Here is a 21,255-nt window from a genome sequence, read left to right as displayed (position 1 = left end):
GAGGAGGAGGAGGAAGAGGAGGGGGAGGGAAAGGAGGAGGAGAAGGAAGAGGAGGGAGAGGAGAAGGAGGAAGGGAGGAGGGGGAGGAGGAGGAGGAAGAGGAAGAGAAGGAGGAGGAGGAGGAGAGAGAGGAGAGGGAGGAGGGAAAGGGGGAAGAGGAGGAGGAGGAGGAAGAGGAGGAGGAGGAGGAGGAAAAGTTAAGTTAAGGATCAAAGCTCTTGAAAAGTCTCATTTTTTCCCTTATCTACTATATAATTGTAGTTATGCACTGCTTTTAAAACTTAAAGAGTTGATGCAGATTCTACATTTAAAATGGGCCATATTCATCTTGCCTCTCTAATGGCTATTTCTGCTCAAAAAAATTTTTATTGAAACTTAAGTTTAGTTTCAAAGCTTTGGCTTTACATTCAATTCATTAATTCTAAAAAAATATGTTTTTATTTTGATAAAATAAAATTACACTGTAAGCAACTTGAAAGAAGATCCCATATTCACTCATTCATTGTTCATGGTTTTATTTCTTATAGCACTCAACATATGAAAACCTAGCACATTTAGGAAAGAAAACTTTATTTTTATTCACATATATCCAACTCATAAATACATTTTCAGTGATCATTCATAATGATTTTTTGAGTCACATGGTAATAGAAAGAGTGTTTAGTACATCAGTGAGAAGTGAACAAACACAAGCACTCAATTATTCAGGTTTCCTTTACCCCATCTTGTAACTTCTTATGCAAGAGTTGCAAGCTAAAATTCGTTAGCCATTCAATGTGTCCTAGACATTGTTCTGAACATGGAGGAATAAGCAATAAAGCATGATGGAGAAGTTCCCTGTTCTTGTGAACCTACTTTCTAGTGAAATGAAAACTAAAAAATCTACATTTTCTCATCACATTTTCTGCATTTTACACATCGGCATTTAAAAAGAAAACATTTAATGCACAAAGCAAGATATCTAACAGCTCAAAACAGGGAAGAGACAGTTTAGGCTTCTGTAGAAAATGAGGCAAATAACAAGAAAAAAAAAAAAAGAAAGACTGGAAAAAACATACCAAATAAGAACATATCTTGAACCAGTTCAAGATATGTTTCCTTTTCTTCATTATTACTCTTCATTATTGCAGTTAAAGACTTATGTTGTTCTTCATGTACCACTACAAGATTCTAAATCATCGGGGCGCCTGGGTGGCTCAGTCGGTTAAGCGTCCGACTTCAGCCAGGTCACGATCTCACGGTCCGTGAGTTCGAGCCCTGCGTCGGGCTCTGGGCTGATGGCTCAGAGCCTGGAGCCTGTTTCCATTTCTGTGTCTCCCTCTCTCTCTGCCCCTCGCCTGTTCATGCTCTGTCTCTCTCTGTCCCAAAAATAAATAAACGTTGAAAAAAAATTAAAAAAAAAAAAGATTCTAAATCATCAATCATTTATATTTACCTTATTTACCATAACTACACTCATACAAGCAAGGAACAAAATACAGTTAAGAAACGCTTTCCGAGAAAAAGAGCCTGAGAAAATGAACTTTTCATTTGTTTACTCTTCAGTTAACCTAAAAAATTCCAATTATATTAAAACACCACATTCTAAACAATTGGAATTTGACTATCTCATAAAGAGAATCTTGGCATAAAGAAGAAATGATAGAACTCTACAGACTGATTGTAGAACATTTGCTTTATTATAATTCTTCAACCTAGTTAAAGAGTGTTGCTTATTAAAAGGCTATGTAATGTCAAATGTTGTATATTTAGAATCCTACAATATTGAACAGCTTTACACTAAAATTCAAGAATACAACAAAATCTAAAACATAAAGGAAAGGAGAGTTTTGTGGTAGACTGTTATAAAATTCCAGCCTACAAAATTCTTTGTAGATAAGACTTCAGCTAGCAAATCCTAATTCTAGGGGAAAAAATAGTGGACCATTAAATCTTACTTAAATTGAGCAGGTTGTGGAAAGTTTTTGTATGGATTATGGTGCTGTGTACTATTTTGGGGGGGGTAGGAAAAAATAGCTTGGGGAGAGGATATGCATTAGAGATTTTCTGAGGAAAATAATATAACCTAAAAAAAAAAAAAGTCTGAAAAATTGCTAAGGCTGCAGAAATCTTGACCTCTGAAACTGATAAGAAAGAACTCTATGATTGGAAATACTATGCCAAAGATTAAACCCTGAACTTTTTAGAAACTCTATAAGTCTATGTCTCAGACTCTGGAGTATAAAGCATTTTGCTTGCATGTAGAAGTAGTCAGCCTTAAAGCAAGTACCAAATAGAAGGATGTCATCTTAAGAGAGTTAATAGAATTCATTCCAACAAAATTGACAATGTGAAGATTACTTTGACATTGCCAGAGGGAAAGTAGTCCCACTCCATATGAAGGTAAATAACAAAGACATTAGTGCGGGTGGGCTGCTGTTAAAGTCAGTACACACAAATAAAACTAAATGGGGTCAGAAAAATTAAGAAAATTGCCAAATAGTTATCAGTAGTTGCCTGTGTAACTGCCCCTTGACAAATTGCACTCAGAACAAATCATTAATGTCAGAATTACATGGTACCTAACTGAAAATTTAATTCATAAATCTATTTGACTTAAGAAGAATCTTATTCTGGATGCTTGATGATTGGATGCATAAAAATTAAAATGCATTTTCCAAGTGCTATTTAAAATTTAGTATATTTAAGGAAAAGGAAATTTTCTTTACTCACTGAATATTTTGGATTGACAAATGTCAGATAATATCTCTGCTTGTCTCAATGGCTTTTGTAGATTTGCAAAATCAACTACAGCAATGAAATATATTGGGAACACTTTGATGAATAAATAATGGAATCAAGAGAATTTTACATGATCTTATGCCTAAATTATATTATGATCATGGAAAATATCCAGTAAGATACATTAAAATACATGTAATATATTTTCCTGTACTAAACAATTCCCTATACCTTTTGTGATAAAAGATATAAACATATGTATGGACATATGTATATGTATAAAATTTCTGGAAACTAAAAAGACCAATGTTCCCTATGAAAAATAAGGAAAATTGAAACAAAATTGCTCTCCTAGCTTTCCACAAATTATACGTAATCCCACTACCTAAGCAAGAAAAATAAAATACAATAAAACAAAGAACATTTTGCTATCATTCTTGTTTTTTTTTATTTGTATATACATACATATATACATTTGCCATTATCACACGTATTTTTATAACTTTTTTCAAGTTCACATATAATTTTGCAAGTTTTAAAAGCAAAATATGCTATTATTTTTATCAAAGTACAGAGCTACAAATTCTACTGTTCATTCATCCCTAGTTATCTTTACTGTTTTCATAATCAATATAAAGAACCACTAGCAATTCCACAAACATTTATGGAATGTGTAGTATATACTGATTCCCAAGTTTTAAATAACATATAAGGCACAGTCTTTGGCTTACAGATTAGTGATGAATGCAGACACCTGAATATAATATTTAAATAAGGATGGTCAGGGAAAAGATCCAACATAGAGGTGTTGTGCATACTAGAGTAAGTTGAAGAGAGCTGAAGTTCAGCCCAGACTGGGAATTTCCAGGAAAACTTTATGGAGGCAGTGACGAATCTTGAAACAAAAGTAAGAGTTACGTAAGTGTACAAGAGAAAAAAAATTTTCACCAAAAATAAATAGCATGGGCAAAGGCATAGAAATGCCAGAATAGAAGCATTTTGATAGTGTTTGAGTGCAAATTATGTAGTTGATAAAACTGGAAAAGTTGCAAAGGTCAGGTCATAAAAGTTACATTGGAGTTGGGGCATTACCTGTAGGCAATGTGAAATAACTGCAGGACTGTATGCATGGGCACAGTATGATTAGATGTTTTTTATTGGGAGAAGGATGAGTTGGCAGAAACCAGAGGCATGAAAAACAAGAAGTCATTGCAATAATTCAGGAGGCAGATAAGAATCAGATCTAGAAATATGGTAGTAGGCAAAGAAAGAGGAATAGGTAGAAATATATCTATGAGGATCTATAAGTGTTTCTTGATGGATTGGATGCATGTATGCAGTGAAGAAAAGAGAAGACTCTTGACTTCTAGCCTGGGAATATAGGTGGATGATAGTGCTAATCAAACAACTTAGAATGCAAAAGAAGAAACCAATTTGAGTTGAGGACTGAATGTGTCAGATATTCTGTGGTTGATGTGCCCATAGGCTATCAACTAGAGATAGCCAGTAAACATTTGGGCATATGGCTTAGAATTAAAAAATGGGATACTGTCAACATGGAAGAATGTAATGGAGCAGAAATCAGAGACAACCAGGCAAGGACCTCAGGAGAATATTACAATTATAAGATGAAGTGGAAGAAGAGACACCTGGCAATGAAACTGAGGTCTGTACAAAGACACTAGAAGAAAATTGGAAGTGGAATTGCAACAAGGAGAGTGAATTTAAGGTGAAAGCCAACCCTGAAGAATGACTACAGATATGAAGAGAAAAATCAAATGAATCAATACAACAGTCTTTTCAGGGTAGCCTAAGAAGCGAATGTGTTGGGGACAGGGAAACTGAGAGAGATAGCAGTGTTTGGAGAGGGAATGAGAGATGGGAAGAACCTAAGAAAGCCATTGAGAGTCTGTAAGCAACAAAAAGGTTGTTGTGTCTCTGTAAATATAATTTAAAAGGAAAACAATTCTAAATCTGAAGAGAAGTTTTCCCAGGACAAATACTTTGGTGTTTTTCTTTGAGAGTTTTTCCAGGTGATGACCTGCTTCACTAACCATGTTAGTCTGCCTATCAGTAAATACAACATCCAACTGATGAAAGAGCTCATGAGATTAGACCTCATTTCCAAAAGACTTATAGTTTTTTTTAAAAATTAGAAATAAATAGGAGACACTTTTATTCATAAAGAACTATTGCAGTGTGCATGTTGAGGGTGAACCATTGTAACTGGGAAAACACTGTGACCGTAAGATCTACAAGTTTCTCAAGAGTTAAGCAAAAGGGATTCTTCTCATCGACAGTGGAGTATACAAGGCTAGAAAGAACCAGGTGTAAGGAGCAGGATGAAAGTGTGGCTTAATCAATCAGTAGAGCAGAGAATATCTTCCAAGCCCATCCTGTCCTCAGGAGGAGTTCTAAGCTGGCTCAAGGCTGAGGGTGGGCCTAAGGTCAGAGGCCCAGAGGAAGGACAAAAGGTTAGCCAATGTTTCATTACATGTATTTTATTCTGATTAACGAGTGAATTTTGCTACTCATTTTAGTCAAAGAATAGGAATCTGCAGTCTTATGACAGGAAAATAAGGGGGCTTATTCAAGGGGTCCTATCTAATACATAGGTGAGTTTTATCTGAGTCATATGGGTAAGGGTGATTCTTCACAGTAAGGCCATTTAATCAAACATGAAAGGGTGAGATTTCTTAATCAATGGGTAAAATTCAACATTTTCAGTTGAAAATAAAAGGTGAAAAGAAATAGGTCATAAGGAACTTTGTTTTATTTTTTGGATGAAAGAGATCTGAACATTTCTGTAGAGAAAGGTGATAAAGCAGTGAGATTATAAGTGACAAAGGAAACAAGAATCCAGAGAAGGAAGAGAGATTATGTGACCAGGTAAAGGGTGTTATCCTGATTAACAGGAGGGACTCTATCCTCTGATTGTAAAGAGAAATATTCAGGGGACATTGAAATTTGAAGAGGGCAGACTGAAGAAAGTTGACATATTTATGTCTCATCATTTGATAAGTTCCACAAAGATGTGCAGGCAATAGGTAAGCAATGGTAAATAAATTAAGTCTGAGCAAATAAATATTCTCAGTAGAGAAGGAACTGAGGTTATCTACTGTCATTGAGACACTGAGACAAAGGGAGGGGAGGGGTGTGGAAAAATGTGATAGACATCCATAATATAGTTGGCAAAAATTACTAAATTATAGTGATGATTTTGCATATCTAGACTCAGGCAAAGAATGAAGTTCTAAAATGTTGCCCCAAATAAAATTCTCCTTCTTCCAAAACCAGTTTGTTACTGTCAAAAGAATCCAAAATGCCTTATAATTGAATGGTAAGATTTATGTGAAGAAACTGTAATTTTAAAACTCAGGAGAATATTGATGTGCTAATTATGTTTATGAGACATCATGAGATCATGATCTCAAGCTGTCTCTCACCTGTGTGTGTATATGTGTGTTTTTACACCCCCGCTGCCCCACTTAACTGGGCCCCTCCATATCTTCATGTCTCTATTTTTTCTAAAGCTGCCGATTCTGTATATTATTTTATTATAAACTGTCAAACATGGACTTCAACAATAATCCCTTAAAGAATCGATTCCCTGAATTTCACTCACAAGTTTTTGAACCTCTTCATTGAAGTGTTACAGAAACCTTTGTTTGGGACTGTAATAATTGTAGTGTCTGTCTATTTTCATCAACAAATGAGACAACTAGAATTTAGCGATATGGTAATATTCAGTGTGAATGTTTTATTGTAAAGTGCTGTAGGTTCTTAGATAATTATCCATTCTCATTCATTCACTATTGCCAAAGACTCTTCCTCCATAAATACATAAAAAAAATGTACCAGGGAAAATGTGAAAATGAGCCAAATGTCTTATATCCCATTATTCCACTTATTATTAGAGATTTTGTTTTGATTTGTTTTGTTACTTTTTCTTGAGACCTTCAGGTTTTTTTCTTAGCAACCGTGGAAAACCATCTACACCTCTCTTCTCAATGCTTATCTTTTACACGAAACCAAATAGTAATAGAAAGAGAGAGAAGTACATATGTAATTTCTTCTTTTCTTTTGAAACCAGTAAAGAAGCTAAGTTCACTGTAACCATGTACATATGTATTTAATATTTTAATGGTCTTTCTTGAAAGACAATGCCATGTTTTCAAGCATTCAATACTAGAAAAAGTCAGGTCTATACGAAGCCTTCTAAATTTTTTTAGAGAAGTGTTTGCACAGATACTGATAGCTAATAAATTTTATGAATCACTTAAGGGTTTTGTTTGTTTGTTTGTTTGTTTGTTTGTTTGTTTGTTTAAATTAAAGCACCTTGTGGAGGCAATCTAACAGGATCTTCAGGCTTTATTCTTTCGCCAAACTTCCCTCATCCATATCCCCATAGCAGGGACTGTGACTGGACCATCACTGTCAACACAGACTATGTTATCTCTTTGGCATTTATCAGGTGAGTTCCTGTGCATTTCTACATTAAAAAATATATTGTTTATAGTTATTTTACTTGAGCATTCACACTAGGCAAAGTTTTGTTTCTGTATATGACACTTTAATTAGTTTTCATTAATTCCAACACCAATACTTTGCAATCAACACTTTTCAAAGCCTTGTGTACTGGTGTAGGTGCTCATGCAGCTCTGAAGGCCTAGTGGGTGAGCATCTTCACCAGATTTCCGTGTGGAGGAAACATGTTGAAGGTCGAGAGGTTTATTGACTCTCACGAAATGTCATCTCTTTATAACCTTTCCTCTCTCCCTGTATTTACTGTCACTGCTTCAAAAAATTCAGTGTTTCCCAAAACTCAAGATTAAAAGGTCAGTATTCCCAGAATTTTTTCCTTCTATTTGTGTACCACCCAAAATCTTTTCACAGCCTCTAAGTACCCATATTGTGCAGCATCACCGTTGGGCTTATGAAAACATACATTCTACCTCTTATTTTTCTGGTGATCTCATTAAGTCAAGTTGACAAAGAATTTGATGAATCACTCCCATATGATTTCTCAGCATAACTTGTCTCATGATAGAGCTTTACAAGACAGCATTCCAGACTTTGCATTTGTTGGTTAGCAATGTCAATAGCAGGGTAGGCTTAGTACAGAAGTGGTGGAAGATGCAGCCTCCTGTGTGGGAAAGAAGGCAGCTCACTTTGAGCTCTAACTCAGCCACCACCATCTGTGTTACCTCCGGTGCCTTACTTTTTGCAATGAACCTGTTTCTTCACATGGAACTAGTACCAATTGTCACAAAACCTGGCCTAATGCTTTTCCTTAATATTTCTATGGGAGGTGTTAGGTATCAGCAATTCAAAGAGTTCCTGAGTAGAAATGTTCCTAACCTTCAGTGTCCAAGACTGATGTATGTTGGCTCTGGTAACACAGCCGTTCCTTCTGCCAGTATGTTAAAGCTGCTTGGAATTTACGTAAGATGTTAAAGTTAAATCTTTAAAACTGGTCTTAAAAACTAATTTGAGCTCAGACAAATGTGAAAAAGTGTAAATATACAGACTTTCTATTTTTATAATTTGCAGTGATACAATTGATCATTGGTAATCACGAAACAACGATGATAGTGTTAGTCATATGCCAGGATCCAGTTATGAGACAATTTGCCAAAGTTATTATACTCATTTTTACAGTTGGGGAAATGGCAGTATAGACATTAGAAATGTCTATTTGAATGATACAAGGCCTTAGTGGGCTTATAAAAGTATTGTAGTTCATAAATGAGTGGTAGAAGCCTATATTAGGCAAAATACATGACCTAAATTTGATTTCCAGCTCTGTCATTTATTATGTGACCCTACGGAGATCACTTAGCATACTCATTGGGAAAATGAAAATGATAATACCTTCATTATACCACAGGATTATTGACAAGACCAAGTTAATATTTATAAAACTGCCTTGTAAAATAGGAGGTACTATTAGAATGCACTCTTTTTTTTTTTTCAGGAAAAAGTCATTACAGCTAAGATTCTAAAATTTCCTTAAAAATATTTCTTTGTTTTACTCTCACTTTTAAAGAAGTTTTAAAACAATATTTTGAAGTATTTAAGCCTAAACTAGAAATATAAAAAAAATGGACAATAGTCCATTGTTAAATAGGCTTATGGGGCTTCTAAGGATAATACATAACCATCATATCATTTAGAAAGCACCTGTTTCAAGTGATTCTGCCAATAGTGACATAGGTAAGAAAGTTGCAATACTGATCAAATCTTAATATGGAAAGAGATGAAGTTTAGAAAGTTTGTGTTTTATCCCAGAAGAAGGGTATAAATAACAAAATAAAGTCTTCTCCTCTGATTTCTGCTATATTACAGCCAAAGTTACCAAAATTTAGGCCTCATATCCACTGAAAGCTTTCAAGAGCAATTGCTTTAGATGTGTGAAGGTACACTAAATAAATTAGGACAGAATGATGTGGTGGTCCCCTAGTTATCTCATGGTACAGGGTTCCTTATTTATGGAAAGTTTGGAAACGTCTGCATTTTACCAGTCTTTCTTCACCACCATTTAATGCACTAGTAAAGTAGCTGGAATCCTGTCCCTTATACATGCACATGTTAAGGATTAGAATTGTTGTGGAAACTTAACCTCTATAAATCCAGTAGATTTGGAAAGAACATTTCTTACCTAACCAAATTTCTTATTTATGTGCAAAGATGGTAAAACTTGACAAGATAGTTTCTCCACTGATGGATGTTTAACAATTGCAAGCTTTACCGATTTTATTCTATACCGTGAACTTCTTGACTTTTCTTAATGACCCAATTGAGTCCGTCTTTTTCTCTGTCACATTATGAACTAGGTAATAGAGAAACAAATGACTGTGGGTCTTTTGCTTTCTAAATATATGGATTCTGTAATCTCTCTGAGACAATTCTCATACTTTTGAAGGTTGTGTAGGCAAATTTATGATGCAAATTTTACAATTCAAAACACTGACTTGAATAATTTACACATTAAAATGTCCTTATTTACACATTATTTAATGTTGACAAACAGTGTGTGGGTTTGATTTCTCTTACATCAAGTTCTAGAGGAAGAAAATATATTACCCTGGGGGGAAATAATACCGAATACAATACTCAGTACTTCATTTGAGTAATTTAAATGTAAGTTTTGTATTTCAAACTTTTGCTTGAATCTGCTAGGTAGAGCTGAATTTTAAACAGCAAATATGCTTGTAAGTTTTGAAGTTCAAGGCAAATAATACCATTGACAAAGGAAAAAGGTTACATTTTCATGATGCAAAATATCTGGGTGAAAAATTTTCAAAATAGATGCTGTCCTCCACATTTTATTGATATAAAGTAATTTGCATAAGGATATGTAGCTAACAAGGGCAGAAGCAAGGCTTAAAGTTATATCTCTGACTTCAAACCTTGTACCCTTTCATTAGATAAACTGCCTTACTATCATTTGTATTCCTTGTAGACACAAGGCCAACTTACAAATATTTGAAAATATCAAGGTGTCCTTTCTCTTTTCTACTGTTTTGATATCCATATTCAGTGTGTTGTTGCCAGGTAACTTTTCACGTTAGCTTACTTTGGCAGAGTCTGTTATTTTTAAAGATGTTGACTGAATTAATATGTGATTATATGACTATTATACTTAATACCTCCGCAATAACCATTCCTTTTCTCTCTCTCTCTTTTTCTTTTAGTTTTAGCATAGAGCCAAATTATGACTTCCTCTACATATACGATGGACCAGACAGTAATAGCCCACTGATTGGAAGTTTTCAAGACAGCAAGTTACCAGAGAGAATAGAGAGCAGCTCAAATACCATGCATTTGGCTTTTCGGAGTGATGGATCTGTTAGTTACACAGGATTTCATTTAGAATATAAAGGTAAATGTGAACATTTGATTTTTGCAGCATGATTTAGAGTGTATTTTATACAGAAGATTAATTCTGTGTTGGTCATTGTCAATGGTTAGTTATATGTGTATGTCTTAGTACAGACTGCCTACAATTGATCTCATAGAAGAGCTCTCAATGTAGACTTTTCCTATCAGTAGGAAGGAAATTAGCATTTCCCAAATTCCTACCGAAGGAAATGTATCAGGCAAACAAGTTAGCAGTTAGTACATTGTGGTAGTTGGCTAAGACCACAAAATATTTTTAAAAAGATGAAATTTTTGGAAGCTGAAGATTCATTCATGTTTGTTCAGAGACTACTTTCAGTGATAAGGAGAACAAAGTATACTGATAATTCCATTTCAGAAAATGTCTAAAGATATTTAAGTGTGTCAACATTCAGAATAGGGAGAGTAAAATATAGTGATAATTAAAATATTTTAGGGGCGCCTGGGTGGCGCAGTCGGTTGAGCGTCCGACTTCAGCCAGGTCACGATCTCGCGGTCCGGGAGTTCGAGCCCCGCGTCGGGCTCTGGGCTGATGGCTCGGAGCCTGGAGCCCGTTTCCGATTCTGTGTCTCCCTCTCTCTCTGCCCCTCCCCCGTTCATGCTCTGTCTCTCTCTGTCCCAAAAATAAATAAACGTTGAAAAATAAATAAATAAAAAAAAATATTTTAGAGTATTTCTTCAAGTATTTAGAGGAATCAATATTACAATGCCTATGGATGTGGTTTTTTAATTTTTTTTAATGTTTATTTTTGATAGAGACAGAGAGCAAGCAGGGAAGGGCAGAGAGAGAGGGACACACAGACTCTGAAGCAGCCTCCAGGCTCTGAACCGTCAGCACAGAGTCTGATGTGGGGCTTGAACGCAAGAACTGTGAGATCATGACCTGAGGCGAAGTTATACACTTAACCAACTGAGCCACCCAGACGCCCCAATGGATATTTATTAATATATTTTTCATAATTTTTATGCTCAGTGACTATAAGAATAAATAGGTCTTAGTTGTTTAAAGTTAAAACTTGTTGTTTTTTTCAATAATTGAACTTATGAAGGGCATACCTATAATTTATTTGAGTTCTAAAAAGACATATTTTGGATTTGTTACTTGCCACCTGGCTTTTTTTCATTATGAACTATTTTCAATAACTGAAGATTATACATGATAAAAAAACAAACTTCAAATTATCCACCATCTAATCCAACAGACCTTTATATTGTGTCACACTTGCTTCAGATCTCTCTTTTCTTGCCTTAAAAAATATAATATTATATATACACTAGAAATTCCTTTTGCATTTGCTGTAGAACAAGGGTGTGTCTCTTCAGGTCTATCAAAAGAAGTAAAGGTAAATTACACAACTTTACATGGCATGGGTTAAGGAAATCTTTTATAGGGAATGGGAAAACTCACATATTAACAATATATGGATGCTTGGAATCCTCCAATATCTCCAACAAAATTTGGAAATGCATGCCAGGGTCGAGTTATCTCCTGGACATGGACATGGTGTGGATTTCACTATAGTGGAAAGGTTGAGCCCTCTATGAGTCTCTCAACTTATAGAGGAAAGTAAAAAGAAAAAAAAATGGCCTTGTCAGTGGAAGAATTTACAAGGTGTTTGATACCAGACAATGAGGATTTGGGTTCCCAACTATTTATTGGGGCCCTAGGCATGATAGCTTCTCCAAACCCTCTGGAGAAGCTTAGGCCTTATAACAATGGGTTAGGAAGCATTGGTCTTATGCCAGGTTGAACTTAAGTACCAAACTAATCTCTCTATGTGTAAGAGCCTTTCCACACTATACAGTGGGTAGGACCAAGCTAACTGGCTATCCAGGCAGACCATAATGAGCAATCAAGACTATTTTTAGTCCTACCCTTTTGATCATAGTTCCCTCCTAATTCTTAATATGTTACTTATTTTTTCCATAATGTATGCTTACAGGTATTTTAATATATTCTTTTTTTAATGTTTATTTACTTTTGAGAGAGAAAGCAACAGAGTGGGGGAGAGATAGAGAGAAGGAGAGTGAGAATCATAAGCAGGCTGTACATGAAGTGCAGAGCCTGACATGTGGCTCGATCCCATGAACTGTGAGATCATGACCTGAACCAAAATCAAGAGTCAGACACTTACCCAACTGAGCCACCCAGGAGCCCCTGTATTTTAATATGTTCTATCATGTACATATCCTTCATCCTATTTTGATAAAAATTTTCTATTTCCATCATGTACATATCCTTGTGAAAATTGTTTTTTCCCTTTACATTGTTTTTGAGATTTATCAATAATAGAGATATGTAGGCTTAGTTCCTTAATTTCTTTATGATATTCCATCATATGACTGTACCACAGTTAATTTACAGATTTTTCTGATAGACACATGTTGTTTCAGTTTTTCACTACCAGAAATGAATCATGATGAAGTTAACATTCTTTTGCATGCCTTCTTGAGCATAACTGTGAGAGTGTCTCTAAGGTATCTATCTGCCCAGGAGTGGAATTACTGGGTCAAAGACTATAAACCTCTTGACTAACTCCATATTGTCTAGTTATTCAAAGAAGAGGTTATACCAATTTATATTTTCAACAACAAGGAAAGCATTTCAGAAACTTCACATTAAAAAAATGAAGATATAATTGACACATAACATCATATAAATTATATTAATTTTAGGTGTACGATATAATGACTTGACATATGTGTATATCATGAAATGATTACCACAATGTTTAGGCAACTATGTGTAGCTACATATAGTTATACATTTGTGTCTGTGTTCATGAGAACTTTTAAGATCTATTCTCCTAGCAATTTGCAAATATGCAATACACTATTGTTAACTATAGTTACCATGCCATACATTGCTTTATAAATGAAAGTGTGTACCTTTTCATCCCATTCACCTATTTCATCCAACTTCCATCTTGGCCTCTGGCAGCTACGAGTCTGTTATCTGCATTTATGAGTTTGGTTTGTCTTTTTAGGTTACACACATAAGTGAGATCACACAGTATTTGTCTTTGTCAGTCTTATTTCACTTAGCATAATGCTCTCAAGGTCCATATATTTGTCCCAAATGGCAGGATTTCCTTCTTTCATGGACGAATAGTATTCCATTGTATAGATAAACCACATTTTCTCTGCTCATTTATCTGTTGCGTCACTGTGGTTGTTTCCATGTTTTGGCTATTGTAAATAATGCTGCAACCTGCAGCATTATCACTATCTTTTCAAGATAGTGATTTTAAGGAACCCCACACTTTTGAAAATCCAGTGCTCTTGTCACGCTTGAAAATTGTCAGCCTCATGAGTATTAAATGTATCTCATGGTCATTTTTATTGTCTTTTCTGTAATTACTATTAAGCTGAACATCTTCTTCCTATTTTTATACTGAGGTTCCCTTTTTGTTAATTGCATATTTCTACTGTTGCACATTTTTCTAGTAGATTGCCTGTTTCTTTTTTTGTTTGTTTGTTTATAGGAAATTCTTTTTGTATTATGGATATTAATCCTTTATTCATGTTCCATGTTGTAGTAAAAATCTTACACCATCTTTGGCAAGCATTTTCACTTTCTATCTGGTTTCTTTTGCTGTATAAAAGTTTCAAAAGTCAATATCTATATTTATCATTTCCTTTTATTCATAGTTTGTGAAGGCTACGAAACCTTGAAACATTATTATGCGTTGATTTAAAAAAGGCATTTTGTTTCCTCATGTGGAGTTTATAAAGGCATTTTCCTCAACTTGCTCTAAAGTTTAAAGCTTTGCCTTTCATTTTTCATCTTTTTCATGTGTGTGGAGTATTTTTCTGTAACCGAGGAATCTAATTTTATTTTATTCTATTCTTTGTGTGAATGGTCCTACCACCATTTCTTGACAAGACAATGCTACTGCTCTCAAATAGCAAGTCTCTCTATCACTGTTTCTGACTTGTCTATTCTGTTCTATTGGCCTGTTTATCTATTCCAAGCCAAGATTTCTCTGAATTTTACTACTATAGCTTTAAAATAAGTAGACATGAGGTAGGCAAAATTGTCCCGGTCTCTATTAACCTTTTTAAATTTTACTTAGATTTTAGAATTAAGTTCTTTCTGCCTCTTGAATTTCATTGGTACTGCATTGTATTTATAAATTATTTGGAATAAATTGATGTCTGATACTTAGTCTTTTCAACTATTATTATGGCATATCTCTCAACTTATTCATACCCTCCTCATTGTCTTTCAGTAATAGTTTCTAATTTTCTTTATAAAAGTTTTCTCACCTAAATCTTAAATGGCTTATAGCTTCCATTGTAATTAATGATATTTTTATTATTAGATTTTATTCATTGTTGCTAATGCATGGATTTTTGTAATTAACTAGTATCTAGCAAGACTTCTTAACTCTTTGATTAGTTATCATAATTTTTAATGGATTTTTTTTTGGATTTTCTGTGTACCCAGTGACAGTTCTGTTTCTTTTTTTCTTGTTTGTTTTTTTGGGTTTTTTGTTTGTTTGTTTTTTCCTAGTCTATACACTCCCCTGCCCCTCACCCCCTTGGCTTAATGATCAGGGCAAAAAATTTAGTATCATATCAAATTAAACAGTGGTAGCCATCATTCTTCTGTCATTACTGATTTTAAAGCAAATTCATCTAGTGTTTTACCTTTAAGTATTTTCTATTGGTTGGGGCGATGTTAATAAGGGCTGACATTTTTTAACTCATTGTTTTCAGAGACATTTGAAGGTTATTTACATATAAAAATCATTTACCACTCTGAATGAAGAAGTTTTAGCACAAGGTTAAGTAATTAGCCTAGTCATGTGGCAGAGCTAAGATTTGATTCAGATTGGGATCCACAATGGACATGCTTATCCAAAATGTTACACTATCTAGATATATTTTTTATCAATTATAGGAAGTTCCCTTCCATTCCTGATCTACTAAAAATTCCTTAATCATCCTGGGATTGAAGTTCATCAACTACTTTTTCATCAGCTACTAAAAATATCACATGGTTTTCCTTTGTATAAATTAAATATTATTATAAAAATATAAAAATATATTATAAAATTATTTATTACATTATAGATTTTCCTTCCTATATAATTGTCTTTGTGTAGTTTTGATCAAGACTATACAATTCCCCAACTTTGGGAGCATTCTTACTTTTCTAATATCTAGAATAATTTGTATAAGATAGGGATCATCTGTTTCTCAAACATTTGTGAGAACTTCCCTGTAGAACTAGGGACTTGGTGATCTGAGGTAGTAGAATTTTAGTGGTTATAAATCTATCCAGGTTTTCTATTTTATCTTTGATTTCTGAAAGTAGGCTTCCTAAAAATTATTTTCATCCAAGTTTTCAAATTGTTGACATAAAATATTTGCAGTATTTTCTTGCTTTATTTGTTGCTGTATGTTTTTTATTAACGTTTGGTTCTTGTGTTAGTAATAGTATTTCTTCCTGTCTATTTTCTCTGCATCTCTGCTTTCTCTTTTTTCAGGTTTATCGAAATAAATACGTACCTTACTAATTTTCTGAATTTTTTCTCTTCTAATATGAACTTTTGTGGCTATATTTTTTTTCTAAGTACGTCTTTACCTGATTTGCAAAAGTCTTAAAATGCAGAGATTTATTATCAATGATTCTAAACTTGTCCTAATACCACAGCATTATGATTTTTTTTGCATCAGAGTTCCTTAGAAATAGTGCCAATTAATTTTACTCGCTTATTTACTCTCTGCATTCCCATTTACTCCACTAACTCCCTACACATATACTAAAATACAAGCGTCTTAAGAGCAAGATCTCTGTTATTCACCAGTATACAATTAGTACCTTAGAATAAGTGCTTACACACCATAATTTTGGTAATTATTTGATTGATTGATTTTGAGCAACCTAAAGAGGTGTCTTCTCATTTTGAAATCAAGTCATAATTAGAATCATAGAATAATAACATTACTGAAATATCAGAAATCTTAGCGATACATCTCTGTCCTGCATTTTATAAGGAGAACTTGGCTCTTTAGGAATAGCTACTTATATCTGCAAGCTAACAGGCTTATAAAGAAGACCTATTTAAGAGGAAAACAAAAGAAAAAGGAAAGGAAAGAAAAGGAGAAGAGGGGCTCCAGGTGGCTCAGTTGGTTAAGCATCTCACTTGGTTAAGCATCCCAGGTCATTATCTCACGGTTTGTGAGTTTGAGCCCCGCATTGGGCTCTGTGCTGACAGCTCAGAGCTCAGAACCCGGAGCCTGCTTTGGATTCTGTGTCTCCCTCTCTCTCTGCCATTCCCCCACTCACTCTCTGTCTCTCAAAAATAAATAATAATTTAAAAAATTAAACAAATAAAAAGAAAAAGGAGAGGAGAGGAGGAAGCAAGCAAAGAAGGAAAGAAAAGAAGGAAAGAAAAACAAGAAAGCTGTAACCAAGTCAGTAAAGCTAGATTCTATTGTAAAACATTTCCATAGATCTCTAGGATAAAAGATACAGGAAAAATTCCACAAATACTACCATGCTTAGTGCAGGTGGTACTAACTGATTCCAGCATTCTTTCTTGTGGAAACTGGAATTAACCTCACAATCCTTTCTCTACTTAACATTCCAGGTAGCCACTCCTAAATCCATATAATTAAACACTTGAGATAAAACCTACTCTCCTTTTTCTTAACTAACTTCTATCCATTTCTATTTCCCAGCTTGATCCATTTCCATGTCCCATCATTTCCAAAATTTCCAAAATTCCTAAGATTTATGTTGTCATAGGAAAAGGACCACAAGTGCAAATGTTTTTAAAAGATAAAATTAATCATTAGGTACCTACTGTATTCTAGATACAATGATTAGTTCCTTTTAATGAATTCTCTCTATCCTTCCCATGAGCAGGACCATTTATAAATGCAACAGAAATATTAAAGCTAATACAAATAAGTGATAAGTATCTCTATCCCTATTTTACAAATGGCAAAGCTAAGGATCAGACTATTAAAAAGAGTTACAGAGGGGCGCCTGGGTGTCTCAGTCGTTTGGGCATCCAGCTTCTGCTCAGGTCATGATCTCACAGTCTTTGAGTTTGAGTCCCACATTGGACTCTGTGCTGAGAGCTCAGAGCCTGGAACTTGCTTTGGATTCTGTGTCTCCCTCTTTCTCTGTCTCTGTCTCTCTCTCTCTGTCAAAAATAAACACTAAAATAAAACATTAATATATATATTAAAAATAGTTACAGAAAATGATATAATTATTATTACTATTAGAGTAAAAGCAAATAAAAATATAAAAGTCAAACAGAGAGAAATACATAGTCATTCCATGAACTTGGATCTTTCTCCCCGGACCCTGCAATTACTCCCTACCATGTTCAGCTACTACATGATGCCTACTTACACACAATTTCATGAAGTCTTATTTTTATACTCCAGACAGTATTTCTTGCCCATGTTAGTGTTAAGTTCATGCTAGTCCCCAAATCCAACCTAATTAATTCTCTGGACTCTCATCCATAGGAAAGTTCCATGCCCCAGTTCAGGGTCTCCAGGGTCTGCCTTTTTTCATCAGCCTCCCTATTTCCTATCCTTATTCAAAACATGTTACCTCTTTAATTGTTTTGTTTCTTAAAGCTAATAAATCGGTCCTTCTATTTCTTTCTGCCAAAGACAAACATCTCAGAATTTTTATAAAATATGCACCCCCAAAATAAACTGACATATACATTGAGGCCTGGAATAGTAAAAAGCTTTTCCTTTGTCATTTGTAATACATGTTCCATACCTTCACTTATGCATGTTGGTTTCTGTTGGCACTGAAAAGTAGAGTTTTAAAGTCTTGACTCACTCTAAATCCATAATGTTTTTGGTAGGTCTTTAATTTAAAAGCAACCCCTACCTCTATTAGAGCTCACACCAGAGTATAGTTATCATTGCCTTCTTCATATCTATCTTTCCATTTCCCCCTTGAAGATAGATACTGAATCTTAGTTTTGTTTGTGTGCAAACACACAATAGTTGTGCAATGAACGAATCCTGTATGTGAACGTTGCAAAAACACAAGCCTGATAACAAGGAGTCTGGAAGGAATACTACTTTCTGCTTATGTAAAGCAAATTGTGGATATGCCTTTATGTGGTAGAAAATAGTAAATTGGAGTGGAGAAGTGGAAGTCTGGGGGTGAAAGGAGGTGTTTGGCTAATTATAAAGCAATGTCTTCACAAAGAGTTTAAATCAGGCAGGCCTAGTCTCCATTGTAATTTTAATGAGATACAACGTTAACAGATTTACAGTTGAATAAATATTTAGAGTTCAAGCAGTACTCTCATTTGCATTGTTTTAACTTTAGGACCATTTTAGATCATAATGTTAATAAGTATGTCTTAAAAATTTATAATTATAACATTTAAACAAATGTGGCTCATACAGTAGTAAAATTTGTATTCTTTTAACAAAATGTATTGATTCTGATGGAGAGAGAATATATAGTTTTGTGCCAGTGGAGGGAAACTGCTGGTAGCTGGTGCTTTAGCTGGCAGGGAATGTCAATTTATAGGCACCAGTATGGACAGTGAAAGACTTATGACTGACTGTTTATATACGGTATAAGTTAGCCATCTGCTCTAAGAACCTGAAAAGTATCATAAATTACTTTCTAAATTAACATACCATTTTTTTTCCATAGAGCAACTTATTACATTTCAGTTATTACCCTGAGGTAGCCTGGGGTCAATTGTGTAATACTTCCTGAAATAAAAGAGATACATGTATGGCTCATCCTTATTCTCTAAAAGCGCCTGTAGCCGGCCTTATGTGAACGCTCGTGCCTACAATAGGGAGGCCTCTGGGGACTGAGTATGATCAGATGAGGGAATTATAATGCATATGCATCGTGAAGGGAGCTTAGTTCTCAGTTTCTGAAATCATGCCAGCAGATAAATGTCCATCCACACATGTCTACCATCCTGGAAATATCAGGCAGTTGGATATTATACAGTCTGGTTACCCTTCAAGACCAAAAATAACATATAACCACTTTTGATTATCCACAAGATGACATTATTCAGAATAATGGTCCCTTAGCGAGCATATAGCTATATGTGGAAACAAATTTTGAAGTAAAAATGCCTTTAACAACAAAAATATGTATGTTTCTTTTTCTCCCAGAAAAGAAAATATTTTTTTTATAAATCAGTCACTAAGTATGAACTCAACACACATACCTATGTATGGTTCAAAGTATGATAAACTTCATAGTGTTGTAGGTATTACACTTAGTATATGTAATGTGATCTCAACACCCATAGGTTTTCAGGAATAAAATGGAAACAGAAACATAGTAAAGCTTTAATTTTTCCAACTGAATTTTCTTTAAACCACAGTTTTGTTTCCTAATGTCAAATTGTTTTTTCATTAAGCACTTAGGATATTTTATTTTAAATTTTTTAGTTTATTTGTTTTAATTTAATTTTTTTCAATTTACATCCAAATTAGTCAGCATATAGTGCAACAATGATTTCAGGAGTAGATTCCTTAATGCCCCTTACCCATTTAGTCCATCCCCCCTCCCACAACCCCTCCAGCAACCCTCAGTTTGTTCACCATATTTATGAGTCTCTTCTGTTTTGTCCCCTTCCCTGTTTTTATATTATTTTTGTTTCCCTTCCCTTATGCTCATCTGTTTTGTCTCTTAAAGTCCTCATATGAGTGAAGTCATATATTTGTCTTTCTCTGACTGACTAATTTCACTTGGCATTAACACCCTCCAGTTCCATCCATGTAGTTGCAAATGGCAAGATTTCATTCTTTCTGATTGCCGAGTAATACTTCATTGTGTATATATACCACATCTTCTTTATCCATCCATCCATCGATGGACATTTGGGCTCTTTCCATACTTTGGCTATTGTCGATAATGTTGCCATAAACATTGTGGTGCATGTGTCCCTTTGAAATACACACCTGTATCCCTTGGATAAATACCTAGTAGTGCAATTGCTGGGTAACAGGATAGTTCTATTTTTAATTTTTTGAGGAACCTCCGTACTGTTTTCCAGAGTGGCTGCACCAGCTTGCATCCCCATATTTTATTTTATTTTTAATGTTTATTCACTTTTCAGAGAGAGACAGAGTGTGAGTGGGGGAGGGGTAGAGAGAGACGAGACACAGAATCTGAAACAGGCTCCAGGCTCTGAGCTGTCAGCACAGAGCCTGATGGAGGGCTCGAACCCGTGAACCGCGAGATCATGACCTGAGTCGAAGTCGTAAACTTAACTGACTGAACCATCCAGGTGCTCTAGCATTTAAGATATTTTCATTGCTGCTGGAAAAATTCTGTAAAGAAATGTTTTGTAAAAATTTTTTTAAAAAGCCATAGGTAAGGTATAAGCTTTATGTCTTATGTTTACTTCTATCTTGTAGCAGACTTCTTAGGTACTTTTTTTTGGAGAATATAAGGCAAGGGAGACTTCAGCCTAGGATCTATTCAGTAGGCAAACTACTATGAAGGTAAATAAAATTAATTATTCATAAAAATAATACTATCAACTTGTCTGCCTCACAATTTTTTTTTTCAAAAACTCAAATTACCTTTCCATCTACCTCCTAGACCTTTGCATAAGGATTCTCCAGACATTTTCAAAATTTACAGATAAT

General features: G+C 34.6%; 1 protein-coding gene across 4 annotated transcripts in view; it reads left to right on the top strand.

The window, feature by feature from the left end:
* CSMD3 (CUB and Sushi multiple domains 3) overlaps positions 1–21,255 on the top strand; it is a 1,253,459-nt gene that overhangs the window by 959,667 nt on the left and 272,537 nt on the right. For all 4 annotated transcript variants that reach the window (XM_040494274.1, XM_040494275.1, XM_040494273.1 and 1 more), the window contains 2 exons: positions 7,057–7,195; positions 10,419–10,606. In XM_040494274.1, coding sequence (XP_040350208.1) covers positions 7,057–7,195; positions 10,419–10,606 — 327 coding nt within the window. The remainder of the gene's footprint in view (positions 1–7,056; positions 7,196–10,418; positions 10,607–21,255) is intronic.

This window comes from Herpailurus yagouaroundi, unplaced genomic scaffold (genome assembly GCF_014898765.1).
Source record: "Herpailurus yagouaroundi ecotype Mexico unplaced genomic scaffold, PumYag 186, whole genome shotgun sequence".
NCBI classification, from domain to species: Eukaryota; Metazoa; Chordata; class Mammalia; order Carnivora; family Felidae; genus Herpailurus; species Herpailurus yagouaroundi.
The sequence above is the reverse complement of the archived record's forward strand: the minus strand, read 5'-3'. Positions and strand labels throughout refer to the sequence as shown.